Source organism: Manacus vitellinus, unplaced genomic scaffold (genome assembly GCF_001715985.3).
Source record: "Manacus vitellinus isolate BGI_N305 unplaced genomic scaffold, ASM171598v3 scaffold_1_pilon, whole genome shotgun sequence".
Lineage (NCBI taxonomy): Eukaryota > Metazoa > Chordata > Aves > Passeriformes > Pipridae > Manacus > Manacus vitellinus.
Window position 1 is genome coordinate 33,462,220 of NW_021939396.1, and position 14,493 is coordinate 33,476,712.

General features: G+C 35.2%; 1 protein-coding gene across 3 annotated transcripts in view; it reads right to left on the bottom strand.

The window, feature by feature from the left end:
• Positions 1-14,493, bottom strand: part of PREX2 (phosphatidylinositol-3,4,5-trisphosphate dependent Rac exchange factor 2) — a 167,914-nt gene that overhangs the window by 77,201 nt on the left and 76,220 nt on the right. For all 3 annotated transcript variants that reach the window (XM_018079559.2, XM_018079551.2, XM_018079566.2), the window contains exons 13-21: positions 12,831-12,934; positions 11,498-11,547; positions 10,871-10,946; positions 10,034-10,106; positions 8,729-8,871; positions 8,489-8,581; positions 7,109-7,257; positions 4,645-4,730; positions 2,260-2,396 (exon numbers count right to left, since the gene is read on the bottom strand). In XM_018079559.2, coding sequence (XP_017935048.1) covers positions 2,260-2,396; positions 4,645-4,730; positions 7,109-7,257; positions 8,489-8,581; positions 8,729-8,871; positions 10,034-10,106; positions 10,871-10,946; positions 11,498-11,547; positions 12,831-12,934 — 911 coding nt within the window. The remainder of the gene's footprint in view (positions 1-2,259; positions 2,397-4,644; positions 4,731-7,108; positions 7,258-8,488; positions 8,582-8,728; positions 8,872-10,033; positions 10,107-10,870; positions 10,947-11,497; positions 11,548-12,830; positions 12,935-14,493) is intronic.

A 14,493-nucleotide genomic window follows, 5' to 3' on the forward strand; every position in this document is an offset into this window, starting at 1 on the left:
ATGACAAATCTGAATTCAGAGACTTTAAAAAGAAACTCATAGAAGAATTCAAAGTTAAGCAAGGATAGCAAAACTTTAGGCTGAAAGTTAAAAATCTTCACGAAAAGTGTCAAACACATGCAATTATCCTTTGCTAATATACAACATTCAGATGCTATCTTTATCCAATTAATCATATACAACTACATTTTTGTATGATTAAGGTACTGTTTCTCTCTAGGTTTCCTAGATTCATCTATGCCTTGCTTTTCACTCAATGGCACTGAAATATTCTGATAAGAAAGATTAAATTTCAGAGTTCTCTGTTGATTGTTGGAAGGTCCTGTGCAGAAGCTGATCAACAGGAACACTTCGGAAGCCCACACTTCTTTGCAGGTACCCCTGGAAGCTTGCTGCTTATTTATGGATTCTAACAGGTTTGCTTGGCAGCATCAAGATGGCCATGCAATCTCTAATAGAAAATACTACACTACTTAAACTGGAAGTCGTTCTTTCAAAAGTTAACACAATCTAATGCATCATGACTTGGAGCAATGTTCTTTAAAAGCATTACAGAGGAACAAACTAAGCAGAAAACCGACACATCATGGTTAGTATCGCTGCAAATAAATTTTAATTCCAAGAAGTAAAATGTACTCTCAATTTTTTTTATCCAGACAAGACAGAAAGAAGACAAACATTGCCCAACAGAGGTTACACAGTTATTCACACAGCAAGAATCTGACATGAAACTTCATGCTTCAGACAAGCAGGAAGATTCCTCACTCTGAGAAGCAGAAGATACAAGAAACAGAAAAAGATCCCTTTTCAATTATGCAATTGGCAGCCTCAGGAGAGACTGCAATCTTTGTGTTAATTAAATGGTAGGCTAATGCACTGTACTTAAAAAATAGGAGAAATCCATAATCATCTTCCAAACAATTAAAGAAAAACCCTAAATTTCTGATAAGGAAATGAAATTTTAGCTGTCTTGACACCAGTGGGAATACTACCATTTATTTCAGTCTAGACAGTTCTCCAATAGTTTTTGATAGCACTATGTCCTGATTTAAGTTTCTCAGTCTGGAGAATTTCCGTTATCTGTGATCTGCTGAATTGTGATCAGCTACTTTTTAAGATTGAAATAAATACTCTGCATAGGAAAAACTCCAAGTTATTATACAAGTGGATTAAAAAAAACAAAGTAATTCTTAATGTCAAGGCATTCACGCCAGCCAACATTAATCAATCCTCTTTGCATGTCACTAACATACATAGGAAGTCTACAGTTACACAGAGAGAACACAACTGCTATAAAGAATTTATCTTTTATTCCAGTCAATTTTATACTGGTGCACGAAATATCCTCTCTTTACTAGAGTGCATCTTTCTTTAAATAGGTGAACTTGATCTTGATATGCAGTATTAGCATTTAAACACAAACATCCAGACAATGCTTTCATAAAGATTGTATTTTTATGATGTAGTTCTAACTACATAATTCTTATATCTATGCAGTAGGTGTGGGAAAAGGATTTCACTCTTGATTTTAATTGGATTTTTCTCCTCAGTAAACACGTACTGGAAGAGTTTGTGAAGTTAATTAATGATATTAGTTCACAGTGTATGAAAAATTTGCAGGGACTTGGAATAATTACATTCTAGAATCCAGCTGGTTTTGTGTCTTGGAAGCCTGAGCTTTTCTCTTAAACTAATATGAAAAAGATAGCAAAATTTGCACACTTATATTAACAAAAAAAAAAAGGAATTTCTGAATTCTTGAATGTCTGTTTATTCCCAAGATTGGAATGCAATGGGAACTCAGAGCTTTATAGATGGTGTATGTGCACTCTGCTCTCTGTGTGCTGAAGTGTTACAAAATTCTGGAAGAAGATCAGCATTTTGCATTTCATTCTCCTGCTGCTGAGCAGGCAGCAAGCTGTGTGATTCCTCTCCATCAAGATGAGAATATATCTCATAAGGCTTTCTGCATAGGCCTGCAGAAATACTTGAAATAATCCTTTAAAAATACCATATAAAAATTATCTATAAGATTAGATTTATTTCAGTGCAGAAATTAAACAGACCTTGAACATCAACAATACATCGAGCAATCTTCAGCTTTTATATTTCAACTGGCTTCCCTTTAGTTTTATTCACCACTCCTTTCCCCTCACCCCACTCAAACACAACAGATACGTGGACAGAGATAAAACACCACACTGTTTACTTTGACCAATAAAAGAAACTTAGAAGAAAATATGCAAGGGTGAGACGTACCTGCATTGGCCGCCTGTACTTCCTGCACGCTGTGACATGAGCAATAACACTTGCATGAGTCTCTTTGCTGACATTAATTCCATTCACTTTGATTATGCACTGGCCAGGATGGAGACCTGCCGCAGCTGCCACCGTTCCTATTAATAAAAATATACATAGTTAACAAACTTCTTTGCCTAAACATCTCCTTTAAAGTTTACAGTCCAAAAAGCCTCTTTTATTTTTTTATCAAAACCTGTTCTCACCGATTCTTACATACTTCCCCGACCACAGGGTGCTTCTGTAGTCAGCTGGACTCCAAGAAAATGGAGTTCGCCAGCAGACGATTCCATAAGAAGAGACCAGACAATTTTCTAAAGGCTGTTTTATAAAACAACAAATGCTGATAAGTAATATGAAAATAATATTAAAATTTGTCTTAAAGAAAAGGACTTCAAAAGGATAAAATGGCTATAGCTTGAAAGTCACTAACTACTTAGTGACTACTTAGACTACTTTTATTCTGAATTCTTTTATATGAACGAAGCTTATGAGCTTCTTGATTAATTCAGGTGTTTAAATTTTACATACAAAACAGAACCTTTCTGACAATTCATAAAGAAGTATCAGAGCATACTAGATTTTCATGTTAAACATTAAGTGAAATATCCAAATCCAAAGACATTTCCAAGGATATTGTTCTTACATTCATCTTTCCTACCAACACAATTATAGCAGAGTGCCTTGCAGCTTTAAGTCAAAGTACACGGTGATAATTAAGTAGAATACCTCAAATTTAAATATTGAGAGGGGAGGTGGAGGGGTACAACACAACACCAAAACAAAACATTCTCTTAAAATAACATAAAATATATGGTTTGGTGATTTGTTTTCACAATGGAATAACCACCTTGGGAAAATCTTCTAGCCACTGAATAAGCACTACAAAAATAGCAGCTGTCTCCAGGTCTTTTCAGTGTGACTCAAACCCACACCTGAAAGACAGCCTGATGGAGTATGACCTTAGTTCCAGCTACCTGAACATTTGCCCCCTAATGTCTCTCTTGATGCTGCCATAGAGGGGCAAGAAAATAAAAATCTATTGCCTAGAGACTGCCAGACTGCTAGTTGCTGTGAAAGAAAAGGTAAGACTGAATTTGCAGAGTTGACAAATGGAAAAGTTTGTCACAACTTCATGACTTGTCAGTTGGGCATATTTGACAAGGAAATACTTCCAGAATATACCTGAATTTCCCTTGTTTTAGGAACTATCACTATTAGATGATAGCTGCATTTTAAATCTAATAAAAAAGAAAGTAATTGGAAATGACACCATTGCCAGCTATTGCAATCTCCCCTCCCCCCAAAAAGCAACGTAAAAATAAATATCTAAATAGGCCTTATTAAATATCTTTCTCTAAAAAAAAAATCTCTCTTCAAAATACCCCAAGGTCCCAATTCAGCAAAGTATTTAGGCATATGCTTAAAATCTTTCAGATTTAGCAAACCACACAAGCAAGCACTTGCATATTGTTGAGGCTAATTGGAATAAAGTATGTGCTTAATGAATAAGGATAGGTGGTTGAATTGAGATCCAGGTGCAGAAATAATTATCACACCAGCTCAACAGTCTGTAGTTTATTAGTCTTTCTCTTGAAAATCTAATTTCTGACATCACAGCCTAGAAAAAAGTCATCAAACTCTGTTCAAATCTGGCTGTTTTGCAGATCAGTTCACTTAAAATTCCTCAGTTACAAAGGCAGGAGGGGGTAAAAGGACACAACTCTCCCACAATAGCTGAAAATACAGTTCGTTTGCTCGAGCATTAACAATATGAGACAGCAACAGAGAATGCTTCAGCTTCTTTTATCACAAGTCAAAAATGTATTCAAAAACATATTGCGTTAGGAACTCCAAGCATTTGACAATCACATCCCAAAATGGACAAAACAGTATTTACATGAAACATCTGCAATTACTAAGACAGATCTAGGTCACCAGCAGTCTTGAAGAGATTTTTGAAAAGTGCGTTTTCAGAACATTGCACAAACAAATGGCCACCTAAAAAAACGTAGTGCTCAGGAAGTGACTGGTTCCCAACAATCAAGCATTGGAGAAGGTGATTTCACATTCATCAGCTATTCCTTAATCTGTAAAGAATGCACAGCTCTAACTTAACTTTCATACACCGGTATAAGTACATACCAAAAAAGAAGGTGGAAGATCTATCCAAAGTTTACAGAGTATAAAAACACAAAATAATCATATTTGGGTTTATTTAATATTGCTACTTTGGGTGAAAAACATCTAAGCTACATCAGTAGACCTAATTTTGATTTATCTCAACCAGCCATTTAGATGTTAAACGCATGTTTACTAGTAACACTGACAGCTCTTACAGCTTACCTCTCCCAACAGCATGGACAACTGATGGGCCAAAGCCCCGGATTTGGAATCCAAGTCCATCTGCAGAGTCAGGAATCTTCACTGTCCTGATACAAGGAAAGATTGAATATGAATGTAGCAAAAGGTAGCATATTGTTACTTAAGATAAAAGTGGACAGCTACAAGCAGATTACAAGGGTGTAAGACTCCACACTTTTATTAATTCACAGTTTCAGATTCTGCACCATTCATATTCCAGGTACGGTACACCACTGGTATCAGAAATAAGAGCAAGTTGAGACAGCGAAAAATATCTATTTCACAGGGAAATTCGATATACCGATTACAACCAAAACACCACCATAGCTTTAAAATTCCTCCCAAAGGGTCTGGCATTTGGTTAAGTTGCCACAGCACAGCAACACTGAAAGCCCTAGGAAGGTAGTCAGTCTCTCAATCAAGAGGACAGAGCCTGGGGACCACAGAGCATGGCAGGCCTGGTCAGATGAGCTGCAGAAGACTTCAGAGCCTAAATCCATACTGTAATTTGTTAACTTCTAAGTGTCTATTCAGTGAGTTTTCTTGAAAAAATGTTTTGTTGTGGTTTTTCTGAGCAGCAGGGCTGAGACTTGTAAAGCAAGATTCATCTACTGCTGTTCATGACTTGCAAGCATACTGTGCTATGCTCCTGCTTGGTCTAAACCTACTGAAAAACACAGTTCTGAGACGCAAAATTCGCATCTACTCCTTAAAATTAAGCCCTGAGCTCACTCAAAGTAAGCTAGCTTACCCACATGATATCAGCTCAGGATCTAGAAAAAGCAACACAGCTGCATTAGCCCTTATCAGAGCTAGTTAAGTCAGGTATAACAGTGCACTGATTTAACTTTGCAGCTTTTCCTTCCAGAGCCAGTTCCATTATTATTTCAGAGATGTTTGCCCCAAGCTCCATTTGCCATTGCAAAAGCAAACAAATTCAAAGTGATTTGGACTGTAACAAACTTGATTTACAGGCAGTTTTGACTACTATAATTGCATCATTTCTTGCATTTCTTTTTTTTTCCTAGTATACATAATGTTAAGCATTTGGAGATGATTATCATCAGAGGAGATCCAAAACTCACTGAAGTCTACAATTTCTTTAAAATATTAGAATATTATTGAGATTAATAAATTTTCATATGAAATATTTTTTAAGTATAGCATCGTTTAATGTCATCATGGCTAGGCTTCACGAACAAAGATTTGGGAATCATTTAATGTACTTACATATTAATTAACGTTGATACAATTGATATGCATTCTGAAACTGCTTTGTGAACATGCTAATGAACTATGAAAGACCATCACTGGCAGTTTAGGCTAAGAATTTAGGAGAGAACTGTCTCTTCTGACAAAACAGTTGTGCTAGCAGCAGGTACTGACAAACAGCAGGCAGCACTGAGAAACAGATTCTTCAACTCCTGTGAGCTCCTCATTCTGTCAAACTTGAAATTCACCCACAAGTTCTGCCAGAAATTAAACTAAGGTATACACTAAAGAAAGGCAAAGATATGCTTTTTATGCTTTCTACAACACTATGGTCAACTGGTTTGGGTGAATTTTTTGTTGTGATTTTTGTCTGGCTGGGGGAGGGGGTGGGGTGGTGGTGTTGGACTATCAGTCCAGATGAGCATCTTTATGCCATATTTCCTTCTTTGCTCTTTTCCCCTTTCTGGGTGCCGTTCTCAAGACACCACTGCTTATTAACAGGAGAAGTACATCTCCATTCTACCACTGAACCAAAGGGAGGCACTCTGTATATGCTATCTGGCTAAAGAGCATGGCTCCTCTTTACTCTGCAGATTTCAATCAAAATTACTCCTGACCAGTATTTCTTAGGTCTCCTCCTTCTTTGTTATGTATAAACTAGCAATAATTGCATTAACTTTATAAATATACATATTTGATGAATGCACACATTAGGCCTCACTTTGTATTTCTTTTACATAACAAAACTTGCATTTAGGTAGGAATGGTCAATCCTGTGTACAAAAATGCATCTGTTACGTAAAGATGAGGAACTGTTTACTTGTTCCTGCGGTTTACACAACCAGCACACGTGCTGAAGGGACCCATTAGACCACAGTCTGACTATGCTAAACCAGCAATTAATCACCAGACACAGGAACTTATCTAATACACAGCGTAAGAGATAAGTGATCAAACTGTCTGTACCGTCAAGGACACTTCATTTATACTTGCAATTCCTGCATGTATTCAAAGTGGCAGAGCTGAAGATCTAAAGTACTCATGTTTCACTTTTGCTGACTCACAAATATAATACAACAAAATCTAAGCAGATCAAATCGCTTGACTTTACAAAGTTAGTTCAGATGTAGCATTTCAAATAACTTTACAAATAGTTCTCTCTGAAGTTCCACTGGTCCTTTAAAATTCACTTCAATTTTGTTTGTAAAATTTCCCCAAAGGAATGACAACTTACTCCCGTGGTTTAGTGCTCACAAGAACCCGCAGGGGCTTTCTGCTGTTTAAACAGGCTTTCAGGAAGCAATCCACTTCACTGAAGGGTCGCAGAAAAACCAGGTCACCATTAATGGCAAAGATTTTCTTCCCAACTTCCAAGCCTGCCATCTAGGAAACAATAACAGTTTATAACCACTAACATTATGTTTTCTTCTGCTGGCATGCAACCCCAGTAGCAATAATGACATGCACATTCACTTTACATTCTTTATGACTCCTTCATGTACCACACACAAAGGACTTATACACAAAATGCTTCTAAAACCAGTTAAACTGATGTGAAGGGTACAGTAAACACTCATTTTGAACAGACATAAATACAAGACCTAGACTTAATCAAGATTTTATGACAGTATTACAATACCAGTTAATACTTTTACTAATTAACAAAACAGCTTTGATTGAGCCATTTATTTTATGACAATACTTAATTTGTTCATCCATCATTTTCCAAAGGAACTAAAGCTTCTTTTCATAAAGAAAGACCTAATTAAAATTTTAGTAAGTGAATATTTGTTAAGTTCCAAAACAAAACAGTTTTTAAACTTTGATGTAACAAGAAAGGAACTACAACCAGTTGCACGACAGGAGTGGCTCAGGGTATGCATTAAGCCTTAGCACCATCTGAGATCATGGCAGAATCTGGCTGCTAGAAATCAACATATAGCTCTGTGGCTGAATTATATTATTGATTTGCTGTGTCTTTTTATGATTTAAATTTCTATTCTACCATGAGATTTAGAAAGCCTTGAAATCTAGGTGCAAATTTTTTCTCTCACGAAAGAGACTCCTTCTTTATCTTTACATATATAGACTCCTGTGCAGTTCAGTAGAATATGAATCTACCCCAAGAGCATCTAAAGCAATACCAGCAAACAGGAAGACTGCAATTTATTCATTTAGATTCTCAAATTCTAGACTTTATATAAAGCTTGATACATCTTTTACTATGAAACACATCACCTGCAACTCACAGACTAGCTCTATACTCATTTCATATTCTACCAAAAATGTTTGCTACACTCAGGATTAATGTCATCACAGGAATATTATAAAATGCATAAAAATAAAATTATAAATTTTATATCACTCACTATGACAATTTAGCTGAGCAGAAAATAAGTGTTCATAATGGTCAGAGCAACATGTTAAACAACAAACAAAACAAAATAAAACAAAACAAAACAAAGGCAAAAAAGGGAATAAGATTCATAAGCACAGCCTTCTTGGAAAGTTGTCAGTTACCTTCTACCACTATAGACTTTCTTATCTGATGCACAAAACATACATCTGTGATCAAGTAAGTAAAACAGGGAAGATAATTTATAATACTCGATACCTCAGCATTTGATCCTTTCTCCACCACTTTAATAATTGGCACCTTATTTTTATCTTCTAAACCAAAACCATAAGTGCCTTCATTAGATTTAATCTGAAAAATAAAATTGTTTAAAATATTGTTCAGAAAGCCATTAAGAAAAGCTGAAGTATATCCTCATTAAATAAACAGTCCTAATTTATTGTCACTACAACCAATTTTTTTACTCATCAAAGCATACAATCACTGGGTTTCACTCACCAGTAATGACTTGGCTATGACATTTTCCACTACTTTCAGATCATGTTTCATGAGTCTGTGCTTCATATTTGATCCTTCCATTTCTTCATCCGCATAAAAACGGAACAGCAGTGGTTCATCCTTAAATTCACTTTTTTCTAAGACTGTGATAGAAAACCACACATCCTTTTTTTAATTTTGAACTTTTGAATATCACGTCTTTCATAAGTCATAAAATACTGAACGTGAATACACATATTGAATGCTAGCAAAGTATTTTTGTGTGTGTGTGAATCCAGGGAAATTGTTTAACATACACAACAATTGTTATTTGGATCCATTACAGATAGGTATCACTAAGCCCATTTTTCAACTACACGTGGATTCCATCAAGCTGAGAAAGCCTTTCAGCTTGAAATCATTTTAGTAAAAATGCAAAGTGCAAGGTTTCTTCCTAAAAGGGATCTTAAAATATGATTTTGAAGAGTTCTGCTGGGCACCTGCTGAAGATGCTCACCACCAAGTTCTGGCACTCTCCATATGGTGAAGCATGCCAAGTTCAGTCTCAGAAATAGGTTTGGTGGGGACGAGGAAGCAACCAGAACAGAAGATGGATGCAGTTTGTATGTTTAAAAGTCAAAGGAAAAAGAATGAACAATACCAGAGAGGATGTTAATTCTCCCTCCTTCTCTAAACAGGATGATAAAAACATTATTCCTTCTATAATTCCTTCTTCTTTTCATTTCAGTAAATGACCTACTGCTTTGATCCTTTCACTGAAATCTTACGTTTGACAGTATTAAATGGGACCTTGTTCACATCATTTTTGGTGCTGCACACATCTCTGATCTCCTCTCTCTTCTTTGTTCACTCCTATCATTACAATTGTCTCATTTTCCTCCAGTCCACTTTCTCCTATTATCAGCACTTCACTTTTTTGAAGTCATGCTCCTCCATACTCTATTCTTTCCCCAAAAAATGTCACACTTCTTTCTTATATATATCCTAACTTTTTATTGTCTCATCTGTGCAAACATGTATTACCTGCTTAAAAAATTTCTTGCAAAGTGACTAATAAAACTGCCTCAGATAAATCCTTTAGAGTATGAATTCCTCAGCAGATGCTATAAAATTGGATATAATTTTCAGAGTACACAATAGCTAATTTTTTTCCTGATGACTGTGGCATAGGTCTCTTCAGTGATACAATAGAAGAATTTTCCATCTGTGCTGTAATATCTTTATCAGCACCTGCATTTCCTTCCAACTAGGTAGATAACATTAAAAAGAAAGTAAGCATAGTTTGTACAGAATGCATTTACTTACCATGGTGCATAAACCCATTATCACAAAGAGCTACACCAAATATCATAGCTTCCTCCCTCGTCCGGCAATCCCCCTGTTAAACCATAGAATAATTTTTTTAATATATTTTAATATAGCAGCAAAATGGAATCTGTGCACAATGGCATAATCTCACAGGGATGGCAATAGCTGTAGATTATATTTATCATCACCACTTTTATATATACATTTCTAGCATGCATACATAAAACAGAATATACATGTTTATCATACAATCAGAGAATAGTTTGGGTTGGAAGAGATCTTTACATGCTATAACTCTTTACACTTTGAAATAAATAGGTAAACACTGAAGTAACACTGCATACTCCATAAAAATTAAATGTAAGAGAATCTAAAAGTATCACAGTTTTAAACTTTTACTTTATGAAACTAGTGCATGTTGACAGAGTGAACAGGATACCCTGTTCTTGCTTCTAGTTCCTTCAAAATAAAACAGAGTTGTTGACAGTAAATTAGTACTGAGTTTTTTCCATCTAATTAGTAGTTTAGTTATGCAGAGTCTATTCCTTTCATTTTAAGCCAAGAACAGTGTTACATGCTGAATCATAAAGCTAAATGTCATTAAAACATTTCAAGTTCAGTTGCACATAAGGAAGATAAGCACAAAAAGAATTAACAGCACAGCTGCTGACAGATGATTGTGTTACTTTACCAGTGTAAGAGGATTACACTTACACACACTGTTCTAATAACTCTTACACAAAGTGTTTGCATGTTATTCTGCTTGATACATCACTAGCTTTCAGATTAGAATTTAAATGCACAACATACATAAATCCAAATGTGTATACTTGCCTGTGCAATCAACCAATCTATGAATTTGTTAGCCATAACCACAGATTTGTAGGTTCTCAAGTGATAATCTTTATCCCTGTTCAAAACAATGCAAAATGATTTTAAAAAATCAAACAAAAACTCAAAAGAAACAGAAAAAATACTTTTATGAACAAGTCAGTGCAAGTGTGAATTGAGCATTTTATAATGGTTCAGAAGTTTCTTCTGGAGAAAAAAAGCTAATTAAACCTTTCAATGTAAACAGAAAGGTGGAGGCTGACTACATCTTCCTTGGGTGACAATGGTACTGGAGTATAAAGGCAGGTGTGTTGTTACAGCTGTGACTCCCCAGAAAAGGTAATGGAGTGTAAGTGAAGGAGTATACTAACATATACAGTAAGCATATAAGCATATCCATCAGGACCTAGAAGGCCCTAGAAGCCTGTTAAAAAAGTCATATTGAACAGAGTTGGTAGTCACTTAAGGATTCAGTTATACTTTTTGTCTTGATAGCCCTTCAGTCTTATTTGATTACTCTCAAAAGGCCAATCTTGAAGGGATGGATTAGATTTCTACATTCAGACACAGTATCTTCAGATTATATACTACTTCCAAATGACTCTCTAAGGATTTCCCAATTGGACTCACCTAATTACTGGGGTAAACAGACTGTGAAGGCGACAGTACAGTCGTACACCCTGTTAAAGAGAAAGAGGTGGTGTTAACCCCATGTTCACATCACACAGTACATAAGAGGCATGGGCACAATAAGGAAGCCCATATGTTGTAAATGCACTTCATTTACACAGCAAAAGAGTCTGTTCAAATTTTTATGTATTTTCATGTGCCAAAACTTAATCTTTCCAGATAACAGTATTGGTGAATAAATTATGAGAAAGCAAACATGTCCAGTCTAAACTAAGCTTCACTGAGACACATGCAAAAAGGATTAGCTTTAAGGTAGCACTAAAAAATTCTGAAGGTTTGAAATAATTTAAAAGAAAACTACAAAAAAATAAAGCAATGTCTCCATACATTAGGGTTGTCCTAAATACTTGTTGTTACTTTACACACAACTGAGTTATGAAAGTAAAAAATACTGTTATTTCATTATATGGATCAATACTTCACTTATAAATTGAAATTATAACTAATCCATTTTAAAAATGCAAAATATTCAAAAATTAGAAATGTTTTCATTTACAAACCAAAAAATTAAACATTTGGAGTAGTTTAAGAAACTACCATCAGAAAATTGCATTTATAAAAGGAAAACACATTAGTATTACTTAGTGAACTAACAAAAACCAATTATGTTCACAACATGCAAGAAGAAAGTGTATAACAGCGTCAAATTAGATTCCATCATACTTTCCTCCGCCTGGTAGTTCAGTACTGAAGATTCCTCTAGATGTACCTTACATTAACAAGTGCCAGCAAAAAAGTGAACAACACTGTAGTGTAATATTCAAATGCAGACGTTTTTGATTGACTCAAAATCATGAAACATTTGAATATTAATGAGTTTAAAGGCAACTTTGATCAATCTTTTCATTATGCTCAGTAGGACATGTATAGCACTACCTACATGTGTTTGAACATCTACATAACTATAGATTTACTGCCTTGTTAAGGTACTAATAAAAGACATGCAGATTTAAGAGAAATTTAAAATCAGTTTCTTATAGCTTCGTATCTATGAAAATGGACTGAAAAATACAAGACTGAAACACTAGCTTCAGAATCCCCCACAAACCTAGGCAATGCCTCCTGCACATGAAACTACTGAATAATAACTATAACTAAATAACAGTAATCTTTCATTTTTTATTTAAAATGTATAAAAAACCCAAAAATCTTACAAATGGAAAACTGAATTTGATTGACATTGAGACTGGCAACTGTGAGGGGATGTTGTTTATTCCAGAATACTTTACATTATTTTTCAAGCAGAGCCTCAGTTTCTGATGTGTCCTCCTACCTTGGAGATCACATCCTGCATCTCATTTCTGGGGTAGTATGTTCCATCATCATATCGAAATCTATACAGCATGTGTTCAGGTTTGAATTGGTGCTTATCTGTAACTAAATTTAAAAAAAAAGTATTGTTTGATTACTTTCTGAAGAAATCAACAAGAGAGAAAAAGGTCAGCATCATTTCTGCTAATAACAGCCCATTACACAGAAACAGGTAGATTTCAGACAGGAAGGGCAGGAAGCCCAATTAGATCATCTGCTTTAAGTTCCTTTACGTCACTGGTGACAGTATTTCTTAGAACATTTAAGTAGTAAAGAAAAAACCAAACAATTTCAAGTCACGTGGCAAAGAATAAGGAAAACAGATAGGGAACAGCATGAAATTTAGGTACTCAAATCTTTCTAGTCTTCAGCGCTTTACAAAACTTATCGACTAAATATCCAAATAAGACTTCTTTTCCAACTATTCATACTATTCTCACACATTATTTTCTGTTCTCATTCTTGCTGAGGCCAATCTCAAATGATTAGGTAAAGATATGAACCCTTCCCAATACATTTGGCCAGTCCCGAACTGGGGAAAAAAGGGAGAGGGAATGTCTTCCCCTATATATAGACAGGCAGAGGTCACAAGTGCAAGAGACTGGTTCATTACAAAGATTTTGATAATCTATTTCCTCAAAGACCCATGAATCTTAGCAAGTGGATTTCCAGCATTTCACAAGATTCCAGCACCAAACCTCAAAACTTCAAGTGTTTTGTCAAAACAGTCATATCACAGGATACAAAGCTTCTCCTGGAAATAGTACTACTGCAAGTCTTTCTGAAAAACAACTGATCCATTTGATGGCTGAGGACAGCATTAGGCACTAGCACCGTCCTAGGATAACTTTTTTATTAATTATAGTTTTGCTTGCAGTTGTAAGCTTTAATTTTGAAACTAAATTTACATGTCATCAGTTGATAAAGAAGGGTAATGTAATGTCTTCATTAATCAGAGTAACACACCTGACAGCGTTAGGTGCAAGAGATTAAGCCATTATATATAATTCTCTTCCAAAAACTTAGTTAGGCATCATAAATTTTGTACAGTAAGGTGCCTTCTGTCTGTGTCATTTTTCATGCTTCTTCAAGCTCCTCACTATCTCCACACATCATCTGACACACAGAAATAAAAACTGAACTTCATATATTAAATGGTTTCACTAGTGTCATGTGCAAGAGGAAAATAACTTCTCTACCTGCATTTGATATATCTACTAATAGGAAAGTCCAGGGCACTATTCCAATTGCCTTGAACTGATGGTTCATGCTAAGGTGATTATCCAAAATAATTTTTAAGCTTTTTACGTATCATACATCAGATACAGACTACAAAATTTTCACATATAATGCCTAACATAAGTGTCGAAATGGATTTTAATGGATTGTGACCATTTAACTCAGAGAAAAAAGATATCTTCTAGTTCTGTAATTAAGAAAAAATTCTTGTGGTTGAAGAAAAAACATATTCCACTAGATTAACATGAATTAAGAGCTTTTATAACCACCAAATACTGAAAATAGAAAAACCACCAGGACAGTTTTGCCTAAGGCCAAGTTGTTCATTATTGTTCCACGGATGCACTGGGAGGGAACTGGGATCACAAAGCACCTTTCCTTTCTTG